Here is a 16,586-nt window from a genome sequence, read left to right as displayed (position 1 = left end):
TTTTAATGGAGAAGTGCTGTTTGTTTTGCTTGCAGCTGTCAAAATTGAATTCCAGGAAAAAAAAGTAATTCTAAATGAGTCATAGTTCTGAGCTTTCCAGGATTTATACCAGCATTTTGTCCAGAAAGAGGACACTTTAGCACCTCAGCTAAAGTTTAGACTCTCAGGTAGGCAGCTTTTTTAGCATGAAGCCTGACTAAAACTACATTTCCTTCTCTGCCACAACTACTGGTGTCATGCTATGGGGACTTTAATAAGTTCACAAGATGCTAAGATGCCACTTCTAGGTCTTCCCTAAATCAGCATCTTGCCCCAGACAACAAAGCCTCACCCGTACAGGATCTTGACTCCTGAGAAGCTGAGAGTAGATGTTGGCAAGTACCTGGGGAAACTGCCTTTCTTCCCTTTGGATATAGAACAAAAAAGTACCCTGCATTCTTACGAGAGTCAGCTGCACATTGAGTCAGTGTTACCACAGAGGCCATAGATTTTAAATTACACCAAGGGATTAAAAATGGCATCTCGCCAAAACCGCATTTAAATAAAGTTTGTACTAGCAAAGGTAATCATAGTTTCCTTAATCAATCATGGATAAGTATGACTGCTGTTATTATTTTAGCAAGACTGAGCCATGCAAACACATACAGAGGAAAATTGCAGAAAGCAAGTCCTCTGTGGAAGTATAACACAACTATGTGAGGGTCTTCCACAAATTGCCTGAGATACCAACAAAAGCATGACTGGCATGTCCTGGTGATATCTCCCTCTGTTTCACTTTCTCATAACCACTTATCCAGTTTACTGCTGTAGTTGTAATTCCAAATGTCAAAGAAGTTATTGAACTACCTGCCCAATGACATCAAAAGTGGTATCTCAACCAACTGGAAAAGCTATACAGAACAATCCCCTTCCTGCCTTTATTTATTCCAAAATCTATTTCTGTAAGAGATTTTCAACACTCTAGGCTTTAGAATGGAACGTTTTCAGCCCTCAGGTACTTATTGCATGACATTGGAATGTGTTGCTTCTTCTCACATGGCATTTTCAGTTAATTCTTAAAAATTAACAGAAATGCATCAAATTGCAAAATGTGCAAAACTGCAAGACTTGCAAAACTGTCATGTACAAATTATTCCTTCAAGAAAAACATCTTTCCAAACTATGTAGTTCTTAATCCAGCATATAATTTATATTACAACACTTCTGACACCATCCTAATTTTGATACCATGTTGCACTAGCATCCAGTGTCCTAATCACTAAAAAGACTATATGCACAGTGGGGATTGAACAAGCTAATCAGCTTGTCAGTTTGACTTTTCATTTTGTAAAAATAATGGAGCAGAACAACACTCACTGGATAACAAAAAAAACTATGCAGAATAGTTTGTCCTTCAGAGGGTGTCATTATTCAAGTTAAACTTGCAAGGATTATAAGAATATTCAGAGAATGTTTTTTAGTGAGTGACTTAGATTTAAATTATGGAGTTAAGAATCTACATTTACTTCAATTCTTTAAGTCCAGGTCCCACAGCTCTTACCTGATCATTCTCCAGGAGAGATCGGGCCCATTCATGTGCCTTGTACAATTCATGCCTACGATCAGGTTTCTCCTGGAATCGAGGTATCTTTTTAGCAGGATCATCATTGCCAAAAGAAGGAGACTGTACTTTTGGTACTAATTTTACATCATCAACAAAAATAAAGGGTTTAAATATGGACCTGAAAGAAATGAGAATTACTGCTTGCAGTAATAAGAGAGATTTCACAGATGTTATTGAAATACTTACCAGGCTATTTTAAAACAACACATACAGAACAGCATAGATAATTAATCTACACTAGGCATGGATGAGGTTAGAGAGTTGGTACTGGTGACAAGCAAAATATATCTATGTGCTTTAAAAGAACTAGGTTTGCCAATTATTGTAAAACCTTACCACTCTTTTTTACCTATGGGCTTCCCTAGTGTCCTCCATGCCAGTTCTGCCACTTCTTTAGAAGAGTAGTACTGCTTTTCCTCTCCAACTTCTTAAAAAAAAATCTCAACATTCAGCCTCACATCAGTTATCTGTTCATATTACCATCTCTCCTTCTCATTCCAGATTTAATTTTTATTAAAATCACAAACACACACTTGTGTGGAGCAGGGAAGATTACATATCTTGCTCAGAGGATTTGGCAGCACTTTGGAGTTTTATTTCAAGAGGTGGGGAGAGACATGGAGACCAATATTATGACGCTTCTCAAACAACTTCAACACTGAGTTTGGACCTAAACTCCATATATAGAGAGGGACAGACAACAAAGCCCCACCCATACAGGATCTTAATTCCTGAGAAGCTAAGAGTAGATGTTGGCAAGTGCCTGGGGAAACTGCCTTCCTTCCCTTTAGATATAGAACAAAAAATACCATGCATTCTGCAGTGAAGAACCTGCCAGAAGTGCAAGACTTCTGCAACACAAGATTAATAACCACTGCCTACATACAGTCTGCAGGTTCACTGCTGCTTACCCTTCCATCACTGTCACAAAGCCTTGCTGACTAAGAGTTTATGTGACTCACTAGGTGCATTTAAAATAATGCTTTTTTAATTAATTTAGTGTGTAAAAAAGAACAAGAAAGGAGTCTAAACAAGACTTTTAAGCTAGGATCTCCACATTTAAAGAGACAGAAATCCCACCAAAACAATCTGAAGCCTTGTTCCTTTTTATCACAAAGGATTTACATCAAGTCAAAGAAAGTTTCGGTAAGCAAGCTCAAACTTCACACTTAATCCTCAGTGTTTGAGTTGCATAATGCAAAGTGAGTGAAAGTCCCTTTGGCATGGATGACTTCCATAGACCTCAGCAGAACCTAATGCTTACTACTGCTCCTCTTACAGGAATGTCTGTAAGCTGTTCAAGGGCACCATTTTCTTCTCTCTATAACCTCTTCACCTCAATGCAAGTGGTAGATCTCCTGAATAATTGCAAGCAGTTTAGTTTAATTTCTGTGAATCCCAGGTGAATACTGTTTAAAGTACAAGATAAATAATTATTTCTTTGATGATATGACCCATGAGTTCCCTTGTCTCCTCTGCTGCTTTCAGTTAGAGAGGACACTATGTAAACCATCTGGAAATTGTCCCTCCAATAAAAAACATGCTTGGGATACCAGGAACTTACAGATGTTTTGCTGTATTAACATTTTGATGTTATAAGAGGCTACCTAGAATACACAACCCCTCTTTCCTGGTTAAGACACTTTGTTTCAGTCTTGCACCCACCTCTCAAGAGAAGTGACTAAAATGGTCCACAATCTCATCATTTTAACAACCTTCCTACTGGAAAGCAACTACATTGAAATAGTATGTAATTCCTGGGTCCTCCCTAAACTACATTTACCCTAGAAGTTCTGAATTCAGGCAAAGTTCTAGATCCAGTCATTCAAGCCAGTGGTATCCATTTAGAATTGCAGCAAGATGCAGTTCAGTAACGCAGGACTGTCAGATTGCACACCAATAACTACTGACTGCATTTCTGGTTAGAACATGCTCTTGAAACATGTTCCCATTTAGGTAGCAGCGTTTGTTTATTATCTTTCAACCCATCATCTGCTCTGCACCCCAGGGACCCAAATGCTGTGGCTTACCTTGAAGGGTCTGGCGTGCCAGTGAAGTAATGAATACAGGGAAAACTAGGGTCCTGAGGCAGAACAGACACTATGCTAGCTGTAGTAAGGAAAGATTCAGAGTCCACACAGACACCACTGTCCTTGTCACGCAGGACATCAATCATAGCTTGTGCAGAAACGTCACCTATATGAGGGGGGGAAAAAATTCCTGAGTGTTCAATGGCTTGGACCCCAGGTAAGGATTTCAGCCTGAATGGGCTTTGGCCTACCATGGCCACTGACGCTTGACATGGGCTTGTCAAAAATCCCAGTTAACAGTTTCTACTTAAACAGTGCACATGCAGAATGAACTTGCCTAGCTAGTAAAAGAGAACAGTAAGAAGAGAACATTAGGCATTACAATTGCTAGGTAGGGAGAAATGTCATTAAAAAGGTATTTTTTCAGGAAGCAGGCCATCATGTCCAAAATACTGCTTTAGCAGTAACTATGAACAGACTACTTACATAAAACACCCATTTTCCTCTACCCAAGCCCGGGCAGAATGGGAGCACCCTGATCTCCCACTTCTCATCTGTTTACACTATTTCTCACTCAAAATTTTGAAATATCATCCTGCATTCACAGAATGTTACAGCAGCAGACCTAGACAACTGAGATTTTTCTCCAAACTACTATCTACAAGAATCCCCTGTTCTCATTCTATTTCCTGCCCATGTCTTATCACAGTTTCCCCCCCATGGCAACGCCACATTTTCTTGCATTACCCCTTTGGTAGGTAGGGTTTCCTCCCCAGTAACTCCTCAAACCCTGCACTGACTCAGATGCACAGGTGCCTCAATGCACTAGAAGACATGGAATGAATCAGCAGCCTGCAAGATCTGCAGCCATAGCCATCTGCCTGTAGGAGCCCTAAGGGTTTTTAATGCTATAATTCAGGTTTAGTAATATCTTTTACCTATAGTCCTTCAGAGTTACTGTGTCTGCCTTAGACACAAAACATGCTACCTGTAATTCTACAGCCTTAGCAGGAATTCTGCATTACAATAAATATCTCACCTCTGCACTCTTCTTGATGTTTGCCAACATGCAAAGATGCCAACAATCTAATAAATTCACATCTGTAGTAAAGGGCTTTTTAGAAAATGATAATTTGTGCTATTTTTCACACATGAAAGAACAGATATATGTCAGCCATGCTCTGCGGCAGGCTGGTTATTTCAGAGGTATTCTGGCCAGCTGCAGTGAACTGAGGTCAGTAATAAATCTGGGTCTGGAAATAAACCCTTCCTTTGATAGCAGGGAATTGGCACACTGTCAGTCCTAGTAACTTTGTTCAGCTCGAGAATGAAAAAGGGACTTCAGTTTGCAACTGAGTAGCATTGCTCTTCCTTAAACTATGATCTTAATCCTTTCCCAAAAGGCTAAGCTAACCTCCCAAAATGTAGGTTCCACTGAGCTCAGTCTTTCATATGTAAAACCATTTTTTTAATACCGTAATTTTAGTATTAGGTAGGCCACTATAATTAGAGCAAAGCACAAATGCAGCAGCACACCATGCACACCAGAACAACAGTGAAGAAAGATATTTTATAATTGCAGTGCTGTTTTGAAACCTTGAGGGGGACTTCATCCTAAATCGTGGCAAGTTTAGGGACAACCTTCAGTTCTGAATTTCTCTTCTACATGATTTACATGTAGAGGTATTCTCAGTCACATGCAGTTCTGGACAGAATTCCTGAAAAGGAGGCAATAGTGACTAAAAATCCCACTGCCCACACAGAAACATGGTTCAACACTTACCACCTTGCTTTTCTAGGCTCTCCCTGCCAGAACAACAAGCTATATGGTCATCATCAAGAGAGAACACTTCAGAAAAATTGAAGTCTGAGTCTTCATTCCACCAGCCTTGACTTTTCACATAATTCCTTAGTTCAGGATGCTCAGCATCAATTTTTGTAGTTAATGAAAGCTGATTGCAAATGCATTTCACCCCCTCTGTAGAAAGGCCACATATTAAAAAGGAGCATTAATGCAGTTTTTCTGTGAGAAGCTGGAGGGAAAATGTCTTTTCAATTATGAAACAAATTAAACCATTGGTTAGGATGTACCTTTGGCATGACTGCATAACTACACAACTACACATACACAGAATTACCAGTCACTGCAGGTTGCAGAGCTCAGTTCTCTGTGCCCTACTGAGACACTGACAGTGCCTTGTTACTAATAGTAGGATTTAGTTAGAATGCCAGTTTCACAATCCGTACCTCACATGTTCTGACCATGAAGTAATAATGATATCTAAATGCCAAAGGCACCTGCCTAACCTTTTTTCCAAGGGTATATTCCACAGCTACGACAAGGCTTAAGGTCTGACTTGATTTCAAAATATATTTCAGCAGAGCTGCATTTACTGAACCTGCCTTGCCCTTCAAAACTGAGAATTTGGAAAATGCTTACCAACTTGCTTCAAGCTTCCCAGTAGAAAAACAGTTTTATTGTAAATTAAAATTTTTTTATATTGAATTTTAAAATGGAATGAAGTAAAAAGGAAGTAGAAGTAGCCTTTAAAGAACATTAAAGGTTTTTTTAACTTCCTTTTCTCAAAAACACTGCAGTGCTAATATCCATACATCCACAGCATGAGTAACAGTGGTTGCTGCAGATACTCCTCAGAGAGAATAAAGAAAATGCATTGGAAGCCAGAGAAAGAGCTGATAAAGTAAATCTGTAAAGTAAAGTTAAAACAGATTCTGGAATTTGGCACAAACCTTTTCTTAAACAGAAACAAAACCAGTAGTTGTGAAAGTTTCTAATAAAATGCCTTCCATAAAAGTAAGCTTGCTTTTGTAATGCCTCACGCATGCAATTTAAATAATGGGTAATAACTTCAGGAAGTTATGTGCATCAGTCTGCAGAAAAGTCCCTGTCATTCAGTTCTGACTTATACTAGGGTCACTGGCAGCTTGTTCTGATGCACTCTTTCAAACAGTATACTTTTCAAGGAATTTTCTTGGCTTGACTGATAAGAATATTTGTGTTTGTATCCAGCTAGACAAGCCGCTATTTAAGAGCTCTTTAAAATATTTAATAACTCACGTAAAATAGTATTTCATGGGTTTGATCCCCTCAAAAAAAGAAAATTTATCAATCAAATAAATTTTTTCACTCAGACTAAAGGACAGTAATAGAGAGGATTTTGAAGTGTTTATTCTTAAATTAATGTCAAAGAGTTGCTTGATAAATACTTACTATAAGCTCTAGAGTACTGCAGCAGTACCATTAGAAACAGAACAGGTCTGAGGACAATCAGGGAAAAAAATGCCTTCACACTGGGGAATGACACATTTTCCCCATTTTAATAGCATTTGTGCATTCATTGGAAAGCTTAAGAGGCACATTTATGGTTGCAAAAAAGAACTCCCTGAACAAAGTACAAAATATAGAGTTCTTACATAGCCAGCAGCTTTTCCTCCTGGCAACCTCGGCAGGCTGCAGGAGATGGAAACTACTTATCTGTGGCTCACAGGGACCTCCTGAAGAGAAATGTGCTCGTAAAAAGCAGAACAGAGGCTGCAGTATCATTTCAAAAAGCTGCAAGCAGCAGATGAAGGCAACAGTTTATAAGCTGGGAAGAAGGACGTGAAGGTTATGTATTACTGATGCAGCTAAAACTGCTAAGTAAAACCCACTGTTCTTCAAATATTGGTCAGGTAGGTCAAGAGAAGGCAGCAGGCTGTCCTGCATAATCACAGGAACCTCAGGAGCCAGTTGTTTTCCAGAACTGGGATTTTATCAAGACAGCATTATCAGTCTTCCCTCCTCTATGTTTGGTATCTGTTCAGGCCAGAAGACTTCCTCCGTCTTGTAGATACCCTTAAAATGCAAGCTTTGCTTGGGAAAACACTCTCTGCTAAGGTAAGCTGATTCATATTTGATGACATGAACTGACAACAGGCCATCACACAACATTGTACAGTCTGGTGTTACTTCTTTGCTCCTCTCCATATCTGCTACCTTCTACCTTCCAGTAAAGGGGAAATGAAGAGAGAATTGAATGGATCTGTCACGGCTCAAATCATGGATGACAAGAGTCCTCTTAAATTATCTGAATTCTTAACTCATTCAAAAGTGACTAAATTTTAAAAAGCTCTACTCTTATGAAAATAAAAATCCCATCAAAATTAAAACCGGCAACTGAGAATAAATTAAATATAGGCCTTAGACAATCACATTACCTTCAGGCAGCCCATATTTGGTGGAAAAGTTTCAAATAAGTTCAGCCACTAAGCCAGTGAAATCTAGAAGTTAGTTTGGCAGTTCTGGCTTCACACATACAAAAAAAGAAACCATCTACAAGCTTAAAGAGCAGCAAAGTATTGTTTTGCATTATCAGTTAAGAAATGGGGATATGAGGGGACTATATCTATTGCAGTAAAGCAACCTGTATCAGTGCATTCAATTTGCCACCTAACACAAGCCCTTTTCTGAAAACAATCGATGTTTATCCTTCCCTCATAATATTTTAGATTTGTAAGTAATAATTTGGGCATAAACTCCTCAAAAAGATACTTAACAGGTTTCAAACAGTAAATAAATCTGGGAAAATATACCTATCAAATATAAAAATTTAAGCATGATGATTATTACATAGTTTATGTATAAAAACAATCTCCAGCTTCACAGAAAATGCTAAGTTACATCAGCTAATGCAAATCAACATACTAAAAAATCAAGAGTAGTATAAATAAAGATGATTCAAATTGGCAATTTAATCAAACACTTGCATTCATTATTCACTGATTTAAACTCAGTGAATTTAAGACGAATCCTTCCAAGACAACTCTTTACACCTATTTATAGTAAGAGAGGCTTGATGAGAGTGATAAACTGACCTGTGATTTTTTCTGCTGCCCAGTACTTCCCAGAAGTCTCCAGTATCCAGGCTTCATTTCTGTCCACAATCAAAAATGCACTTTGGAAAGTATGGCATGAACTCCCATCTTCATAATAATTTCCACCTTGTCCATGCTCTTCCAACAGAGCAACTATTACATCCAATGCTTCTTTAGCTGTTGCACCTCTTTCTAGGCCAAGTCTATAAGAAAAGGGTAAAACATATTCTGAGAGAAATGTAACAGCAAGGTCTTGTTATTACTTCTAAACATCAGCACTGATCCTGTTTTAAAATACCAAAGCGTCAAGTATGTCTGGTGTAAGAATTCTTGCTTTAACGAGTTACTAGAATTAAAGGATAAAATATTGAGTTATTTATTTCTAGTCTATATTTTCTACAGTGGTTCTTTATTCCCAAATCTATCATAGCTGGCTTTTAGTGTTTACTAACCAGTGGTCTTATCTGCACTGTAAACATGCAATGCTCTATTTATCCCCACCTCAGGCAGAAAAATTTGAAGGACAATTTCCAAACGTCTTTTTAAAGTAACAACTGTATCAAGTTTACTTTTCTGTAGAAAAGTAGGAAATTGTAAATTACTATTACCAGTAAATTAATATTACCAGAGACCAAAAAAGGGAAGGAGTATTACAACCCCTTTACAACCTTTCTTTCCCAATACTCCAGCATTAAATTGCCCATGGAAACTAGATGTTATCCTTTTATGCATACTGCATACTGTAGACAGAAGTATTTGTGCACAGTCATACTCCAGTGTTCCTGCAGAGGCTTCCTCAAAACACTATTTAAATACCAGATACGCCTTTTGTCTGAAGTAAAAGTTACCATATGTCTAAAAGAACAATTTTAAAAGGAAGTTTGAGCAAAGCAAGGGCCCTTTAAGGAAAAGGAAATTGAGGCATGATAATAGATTTTACAAAGCCATAGGGAATGACTGTATCCTGCCTTGAATAAATGGGATTATATAATCCCTTGAGATAATTTACAGCCCTAACTGAGTCAACAATAAAAGCAGTAACCAGAAAAATGTCCAAATAAGACCTGCAAACAATTCCACTACTTCCAAAATGCACTAATGGTAATGGTAATGAGGAAATGTAGTATTTCTAGGAACAGCATATCCATGCCTCCATCCTTTGGGAGAGTTACCTAGATCAGCCCAAAATTTCTCTGTTGGTTATGTTACCTTAATATTTTCCTCTGAGTTTGTCTTTCGCTAATAACCCTACGGACAAAGTAATCTTGACTGATGGATAATTCCAAAAAATTCACCTTTTTAAACGTAAGTACTGTGCTAGCTCTTTCCATTTCCCTGGAAATGACAAGAGGAAAACACTACTCTGTTTCTTTCCTAAAAACTATAGTACACAAATGAGGCCCCAATAACTTGAATACAGATTTGTTGATCTCAGCACTTTTCAACCTGATCTCTGCACTAGGTCTGCTTTGTTAAATAGTGGCTGCCATTAGCCTTGTTTTAGGTTGAATTACTAAAAGCAGTGTTTTCATCTCTCTCAGCAGCATGTATTTATCACTTAGTGACAAAGAAGAACCAAGAGTCAATTAGAATTTTAAGGCCTAACTTACAGTGACAACTTCTGTCGCCTTGTTTCTCTTGTTAGCTGAAACTTGGTTTGTGTTGTTGACTCCATTTTTAGACCCCATGCATTTATGTTATTCCTTTATCACTGGTGCAATTGCTTTTTCAGACCAATGCTGATATGCCAATCTTCACACATACCACAGATATAATTCAAGAGCCAGTCCAAAAGCATGTCTTATTTCCTAAGAACAATTCCAGGAGCTGTCACAGCCACAGTTACATGAATGGACTGAAAACTACCTTGGTGATCATATAGTCACTAGATTCAGTGATAACCTGCTCTCTCCTTTCCAGTTAATGACCAAAACCAATAGGTTATAATCAGATCAAAACCTGCCAAGAGACATAACATCACACTTTAACTTTTAATAATGTCTCCCTGAAATTTCCATTTGAGATGGTTATAGTCTAGCTTTCTCTGTCAAAACCACAGCAGAGATTCAGGATAAAGACGTTTCTCTTAGATATTTTTTTTTTATAAATGGCTCCAGTGCTACATTTATTTCTATTTAACAAAGGTCTAGGCTCTGCTTTTGTTTGGCTGTTCCTATCTGTCAGTCACAAAGGATAGCAAAAAAACCAAGAAAACAAAAAAACACATCCTACACAACAACCACACAACTCATCTTCACAAAACTGTGTCTTGCCAGTTATCTCAGCATCAGTGTCCTGGGCAACTGCAGCATAACCCTCCCACTAACACATTTCAGAGTGCCTTTTCAAGTGAGCTGGAAGCAAAGTTTGAAGTAATTTCACCCCCAAATGAGAGCTTGAATTAGTCATGAATAAAATTTCAGTGACTTAGTAGAAGCCACTGCCTCAGTACCTACAATATGCTATCACATTGTCAAAACAACATTATCTTAAGCTTTTCAAATTCACCTATTAATTATATATGCAGGCTTTCCAAATTAAGTAGCTAACATACTTGATGACATTCTACTAAATTCAGTTTTGATGTCTCTAAGGAAAGAAATTGGTAAACAAATTAATACCATTTTAAAGAGCATTCTTGACTCCCTGCCAAGATTGGCATCTCTGTGTGGCTCTGAAAAAGTTATTGCACCTGTGATGAAAAGAACAAATAAATAATACAAACACATAGGGATTAAAATTAAGACAAAAATGCAAAAATAAGGATGTATTTTACAGGTTTCTTCATATATACCTTTTGTATGATAATCCTGTCCTATTCTAACTGTATAAGCATAAGCAAAACACAAATTCTTCATATGAATGTACTTCCCTAAGTAAACAGATGCTTCATAGAGACAACTGTGCCTTAAAAAACCCCCAAAACTGCAGCCACACTAGGAAGAATATCTGAAGAATACCCTCATAAGCTAACCAATGCAGAAAAAGTGGTACAGCTTTCAAAGACCAGCTTTTGATTAAATCCCTAGAAAATAAAGGTTCCTTAGGAATTTGTGCTGAAACATGTTTTCTCTCTTTTTTTTCTGTCAGTTGTGACTAGGTTCACGTTCTCCATTTAGATTAACTGGGATGGGAATCAGCCTGCATGGAATAGGACCAATTTCTAACCCTGAAGTCAATCATACAAACTTTATTAATTTCTTAAGAATCATTCAAGTTTTCTGAACTCTGTGATACTCTATCAAGCTACAACTCTGTAAAAATCAGTCTTAATCTTCAGATACAGCAGTATACTAGGTAACACAGAGTTTTCAGTCACTAAGCCAGCAGCCAGTTGGTAAACAAGCTAAAACCCTTGTGAAGCACATCTTTACTCATGTCCATTGTGATCCTTATTGAAAAAAATCCTTTGTCTATAAGGTTACAGGATTAATTTTCAATTTCCTATTTCAACAACAAAATGTGCTGACTTCAGAATTGTACTACCCTGTACTACCTCTGGCCTGTTTAACATCATGTTCTGTCACCACACTCACCTACAGCCTTTGCCCATGTTGGCCGGATTTTAAATCCAACTGAAAAGTGGCAATTTTAGATGAGTTCAGAGAGACAGGAATTCTCTCCTATGGAAAAAGAATAATCCCTCCAAGAGAATGTAGAACCAAATTCTTAGGGGAGCCTGAGCATTCAAGCAAACTTTGATTCTACTACCTGAATGACATTCCTGTGTTGACAACTCTTATGTGTGCTCTAAAGAACATCTTTCAGAGTATGAAGCTTTCAGTTTCTTTTGCAAGCAGCCAGTCCTATGCAGACACAGAATGTCAATCTTCATGCTTCAGCTAAGATCTGACAGAGATGCACAAGTCCAACATATACATAGGTGAAAAAAAACTGTCCAGCAGATATGTGCATTTCTTAATTAGGCTTCAAATGCCTGTATATTTTTATTCCAAGAAACCCAGTGCAATAGAATTAGTCTGTTCTGCAGGTGAGTAAAAAGAAGCAGAACTGGTGCCAGCTGCTTCACTGCAGCCTACTTGAGACTGATATTGTACTTGATGGCTCTCTATTTGATGAGGTGACATGAAATAGATAAGCTTAATGCAACTGGCCAAGTCTTCACGGTAAGAAAAATAATCACTTTAGCTGAAACAAGCACCAGACGGTAGCCTGCAACACATCTCTACTTCTCCTTGCCTGAAGCACACTCCCTCTGCATTTGAGCTAGAGAATTTCTTCTGCAGGTAAGAAGAAAGAGAGGGAGGGTAATATCTACAGGAGTGTAATATCTACAAGTGATGATTACTTATTGTTTATTACCAGTGCCTCCTTATTTTGATATCTCCTGATTTGCTAGTGTGGGTAAATCTAGAGCTGCTGGATAACATATATTTGAATGTTAAACAGTAATTTGAGACTGAAATAACTGACAAAAATAAGCAGAACTCTACCTTTAAACCAACAGTTTGTCAAAAGTTTCAAAAGCATGGTAGTAGAAGAGAAAAAAATACAGGTGGAGCTTGGAAAGCCACCTAATATATCCCTTTCCTTGACAAAAGCTCGTCCTATATTTTCTTAAAAGAGTACTCAAGTCTATTCAGTCTCCCTTGATGCAATCAAATTCACTAATCTGCCCAGGTACAGCTTCTCCACAGATTCCTTCAGTAATAGACCTCAGAGAAAATACCAAAGTAAAACATAACAAATTCCCTCATTATTTTCTCATTGGTCAGATTCTATAAATGTCCGATAATGTTTTCCATTTCCACTGCATTCTCTACAACTGGCTCATATTCCTCTTGATTTATGGTAGCTGGAACCACATGTATTTCTGCACAGACATCATTACAGAACATTTACAGTCGAAGTTTCAGGCAGCTATACACCTAACAACAATCTTCTAACTCTCGATTCCCAGCTTGCTTATGAGAATAACTTCTAAGTTTTTAATGTCCTCTTAAAAGTCAAGGTATTTCCTGTCCTTTATCAATAAAATCTGCTAACTCACTGCAGGAATAAAGTAGAATGGTATGACAAGGTTTTTCTTGACTATCAGTTATTACTGTGCATTTATCAACTCCTTGATATTTAAGTGAGTTTTTTCCCCTTCAGGAACTAAGGTTAAGCTGGGCTATAACAACTCTTTTAAGCAATGTGAAGTATAGCCACAGCATTTAACTTTTTCCAGTCATCCAGAACCTCTCCCATTTTTCACTAGTTGTCAAGAAAAACGAGAAGTCACCTGAAATTGTTTCACCCTGCTCATTAAGTACCCTAGGGTAAATTCCAGCAGGACCGGTGGGTCTAACATTGATTCACTTAAATATGCAGCTGTTGTCACGTCTTTAACTAAACTGAGTCCATTTGTTTCTTTTCTCTTTGTAATAAGTTCACACCATACTCTCTCTTCTTTCATTTTCAGCTTTCTTCCCCCACCCAAGTCTCCTTTAAATTCTCTTCACTACAAGATCAGCATGCAGGCTGAGCCTTACAGTGCAGAACAAGCCTTTAGGGCAGACAGCCTTCGATGAACAAACTCACAGGAGTTTGTTTGTCAGCATTTAAATAAGGGCAATGGTTTGCATTGGAATGCATGGGCTGAAGTAAGGCATAGTAGTTTGTTTATGCCTACAGTTGGCTATAAGCCCAGAATAAGCTTTTTAGGTCAGAGTAGGCTGTTGTAATGTGGGGGAAAATGAAGGGCACACCAGCAATCTGATATTACAAATTGGTTAGTAGTTCCTTACTAACAATGTAATCAAATCTCTTATCCTGCCAGAATAGCCACTGCTAGACTGTAGGGTACGTAGACAAGGTAGAGTGAGTGAACCCACAATAGACTGGTACATCCTTGGTAGCTAAATTCAGATTGCAGGTGTTTTAAGTGTTAATTCAACTGTGTCTGGAGCTCTGCCTAGGCAGGTCTCCTCCTATACTGTTTTAAAATCTCCTCGTGCCAACACCACAAAGCTGTTACCTGGTACCATCATCGTCTAAACCTTTGGTGTTTGAAAGGCTGGTCACAGCTTGACAGGCCACCCACCTTACAAGATCCATGCCAAGCAAGGCTTCGGATTCAGAAGCTGGTTCTCTGGTCACAACGGCTTCATTAGCTACGCAGACTCCGTGCTCGTTAGCTCCCATTTCTGCCCCCCAAAGCCAGGAGGGCCTGCTCAGCACAACAGCATGAGTCTTCGGCACCTGCTCAATCTCAATATATGTGCACTGCAGGGACAGTAGGAAAAGAAGAGGTCAAACAATTGCAAGTACTTTATCTAGTGTTGTGACTGAAATAACACAAGACTTCAATGTACAGACAGGACACACGTTATTTAAAAAGTTCACGTTTTGTGAACGAGCAAGGAACTTTTTTAAACAACATTTAAGTGTCATGTTTGAGCCTTTACATCCTTATGTTGCATAAGCCTGGAAAAATACATCTGTCTCATGCTTGCAGGTTACAAAGAATCAAGCAGAACCCAAGTGCTAGAATCACTGGAAGGCAGGAGGAGACTGTACTGCTACATTAATGAAACACAGATCATGTTTGTACATAGTAACAACAACAAACCATTCTACCACTTCACCTGAGCGCAATCTCCAGTATTTAATTAAATACATAGTTTAACAATGGTAACTGGACAAAACACATTAGGAAGCTTCCCCTTCTCCCTTGCTGCCTCCCCTGCAGCTGCCCCCAAGACAGAGACAACTGCAGAAAGAGAGGAGAAGAAAAGTCTTGAAAAGATTCAGTGGCATGCTTTGATAAACAGTCATAGAAATAAAACACAGGCATTGTTGTTGCTTAAGATCATGTTTGTGCTATTTTAAATGGTCCACTGTAATCGGATGTTTGTGGATGTACTCTGACAAGTCAAAACTAAAAAGGAAAGCTGCAGAGAAGTCAACGAAACTGCAAGGAAGGAATTATATGTTATCTTTCAAATACATTTACTTTTCCCTTGCCCTAGGACTTCAAATCAAGCACTGTTTTACCAAACAGCATGGATTAGAGCTTGAGCCATCATTACATCATTGGCATGTGCAAACCAAAGGAATGGGCTTTACATTTTACTACTGAGTTCACATCAAGTTTTTCAAAGATCAAACTCTACAGAATTTTCTTGCGAGGAAAGTGAAGTTGTCTGAGGTATTTATGAAACAGCTCTTAGTGTCCAGCACTCCTGTTGTAACATCTTCCATGCAGGAAGTAATCTGCAACATTTTTCCAGAAGAATATCTGATCAGAAATATTAAAGTAAGCAGGATCATCAGAATGGACTTGTGGACTAAAATTTGTTAGCCTTGTTTCCCTTGCTGGGTCTATATTAATACCTAAAGCCAAAGAAATCAGTCCAAAATGATTAGCAGTGAGAAGCTATAGTTTTTCTCCTAGCCTGTCTTTCCCCCTTTAAGGATTACACAGCATGAGCATCTTCATCCTCCAGTTTGAGCAATGATTTTTACAGTAATAGTTAGTCTAGTATGCAATTAAAATGCATAGCAGACCGTCTTTGATCAGAAATGGCATTTTCAGAGTCCTTCACTATGACTATGCAAGAGGGACACAAGAAATAAGCTTGCCACCTTCATTAGGAAATGCATGCGAATAGTCAAACTGTCACCTTGCTACAAAACCAGGCAAATTATATGTGAAATAAGAGAATGATTTCTCATAGAGGATATACGTAATGATTTAAAAAAAAAAAAAAAAAAAAAAAAAAGAAGAAGAAGGAGCAGAAAACTCTTTCCTCTTTCATTATAAGGAATAAAAAGAGTATAGGGACATGTTTCCCTTTTCTGCTGTGTGCTTAATTTTAATTTATGGCTTAGGCAATAAGATCCTGTCAGGAACAAACTTACTGTATTTGTTAGAGAAAATCCTTAATACAGAAGCCAGGAGCTAAAATTTGACTAATGAAAACACTTTTTACAGCTCACCCTTGGCTTTATTGTGTAACCAAGACATGCCAGAACAGATATTCCTTACCAAAACTCCCCCTTCTCCATTTGAGCTGTCAGCAAACAAATCTCATTTTTGACATTCTGTGCAATTTTATTTCAGTGCTTCAGGT

At 38.1% G+C, this 16,586-nt stretch overlaps 1 protein-coding gene across 2 annotated transcripts in view; it reads right to left on the bottom strand.

Annotated features, from left to right (window-relative positions):
- The window catches only part of SCRN1 (secernin 1), a 37,728-nt gene that overhangs the window by 1,319 nt on the left and 19,823 nt on the right, over positions 1–16,586 (bottom strand). For both annotated transcript variants that reach the window (XM_051808338.1, XM_051808339.1), the window contains exons 3-7: positions 14,555–14,736; positions 8,509–8,711; positions 5,417–5,611; positions 3,634–3,799; positions 1,541–1,721 (exon numbers count right to left, since the gene is read on the bottom strand). In XM_051808338.1, the coding sequence (XP_051664298.1) occupies positions 1,541–1,721; positions 3,634–3,799; positions 5,417–5,611; positions 8,509–8,711; positions 14,555–14,736 (927 nt within the window). The remainder of the gene's footprint in view (positions 1–1,540; positions 1,722–3,633; positions 3,800–5,416; positions 5,612–8,508; positions 8,712–14,554; positions 14,737–16,586) is intronic.

The sequence above is a fragment of the Manacus candei genome, unplaced genomic scaffold, assembly GCF_025592945.1.
Source record: "Manacus candei isolate 608988 ecotype Guabito, Panama unplaced genomic scaffold, ASM2559294v1 h1tg000072l, whole genome shotgun sequence".
Classification (NCBI taxonomy): Eukaryota; Metazoa; Chordata; class Aves; order Passeriformes; family Pipridae; genus Manacus; species Manacus candei.
The sequence above is the reverse complement of the archived record's forward strand: the minus strand, read 5'-3'. Positions and strand labels throughout refer to the sequence as shown.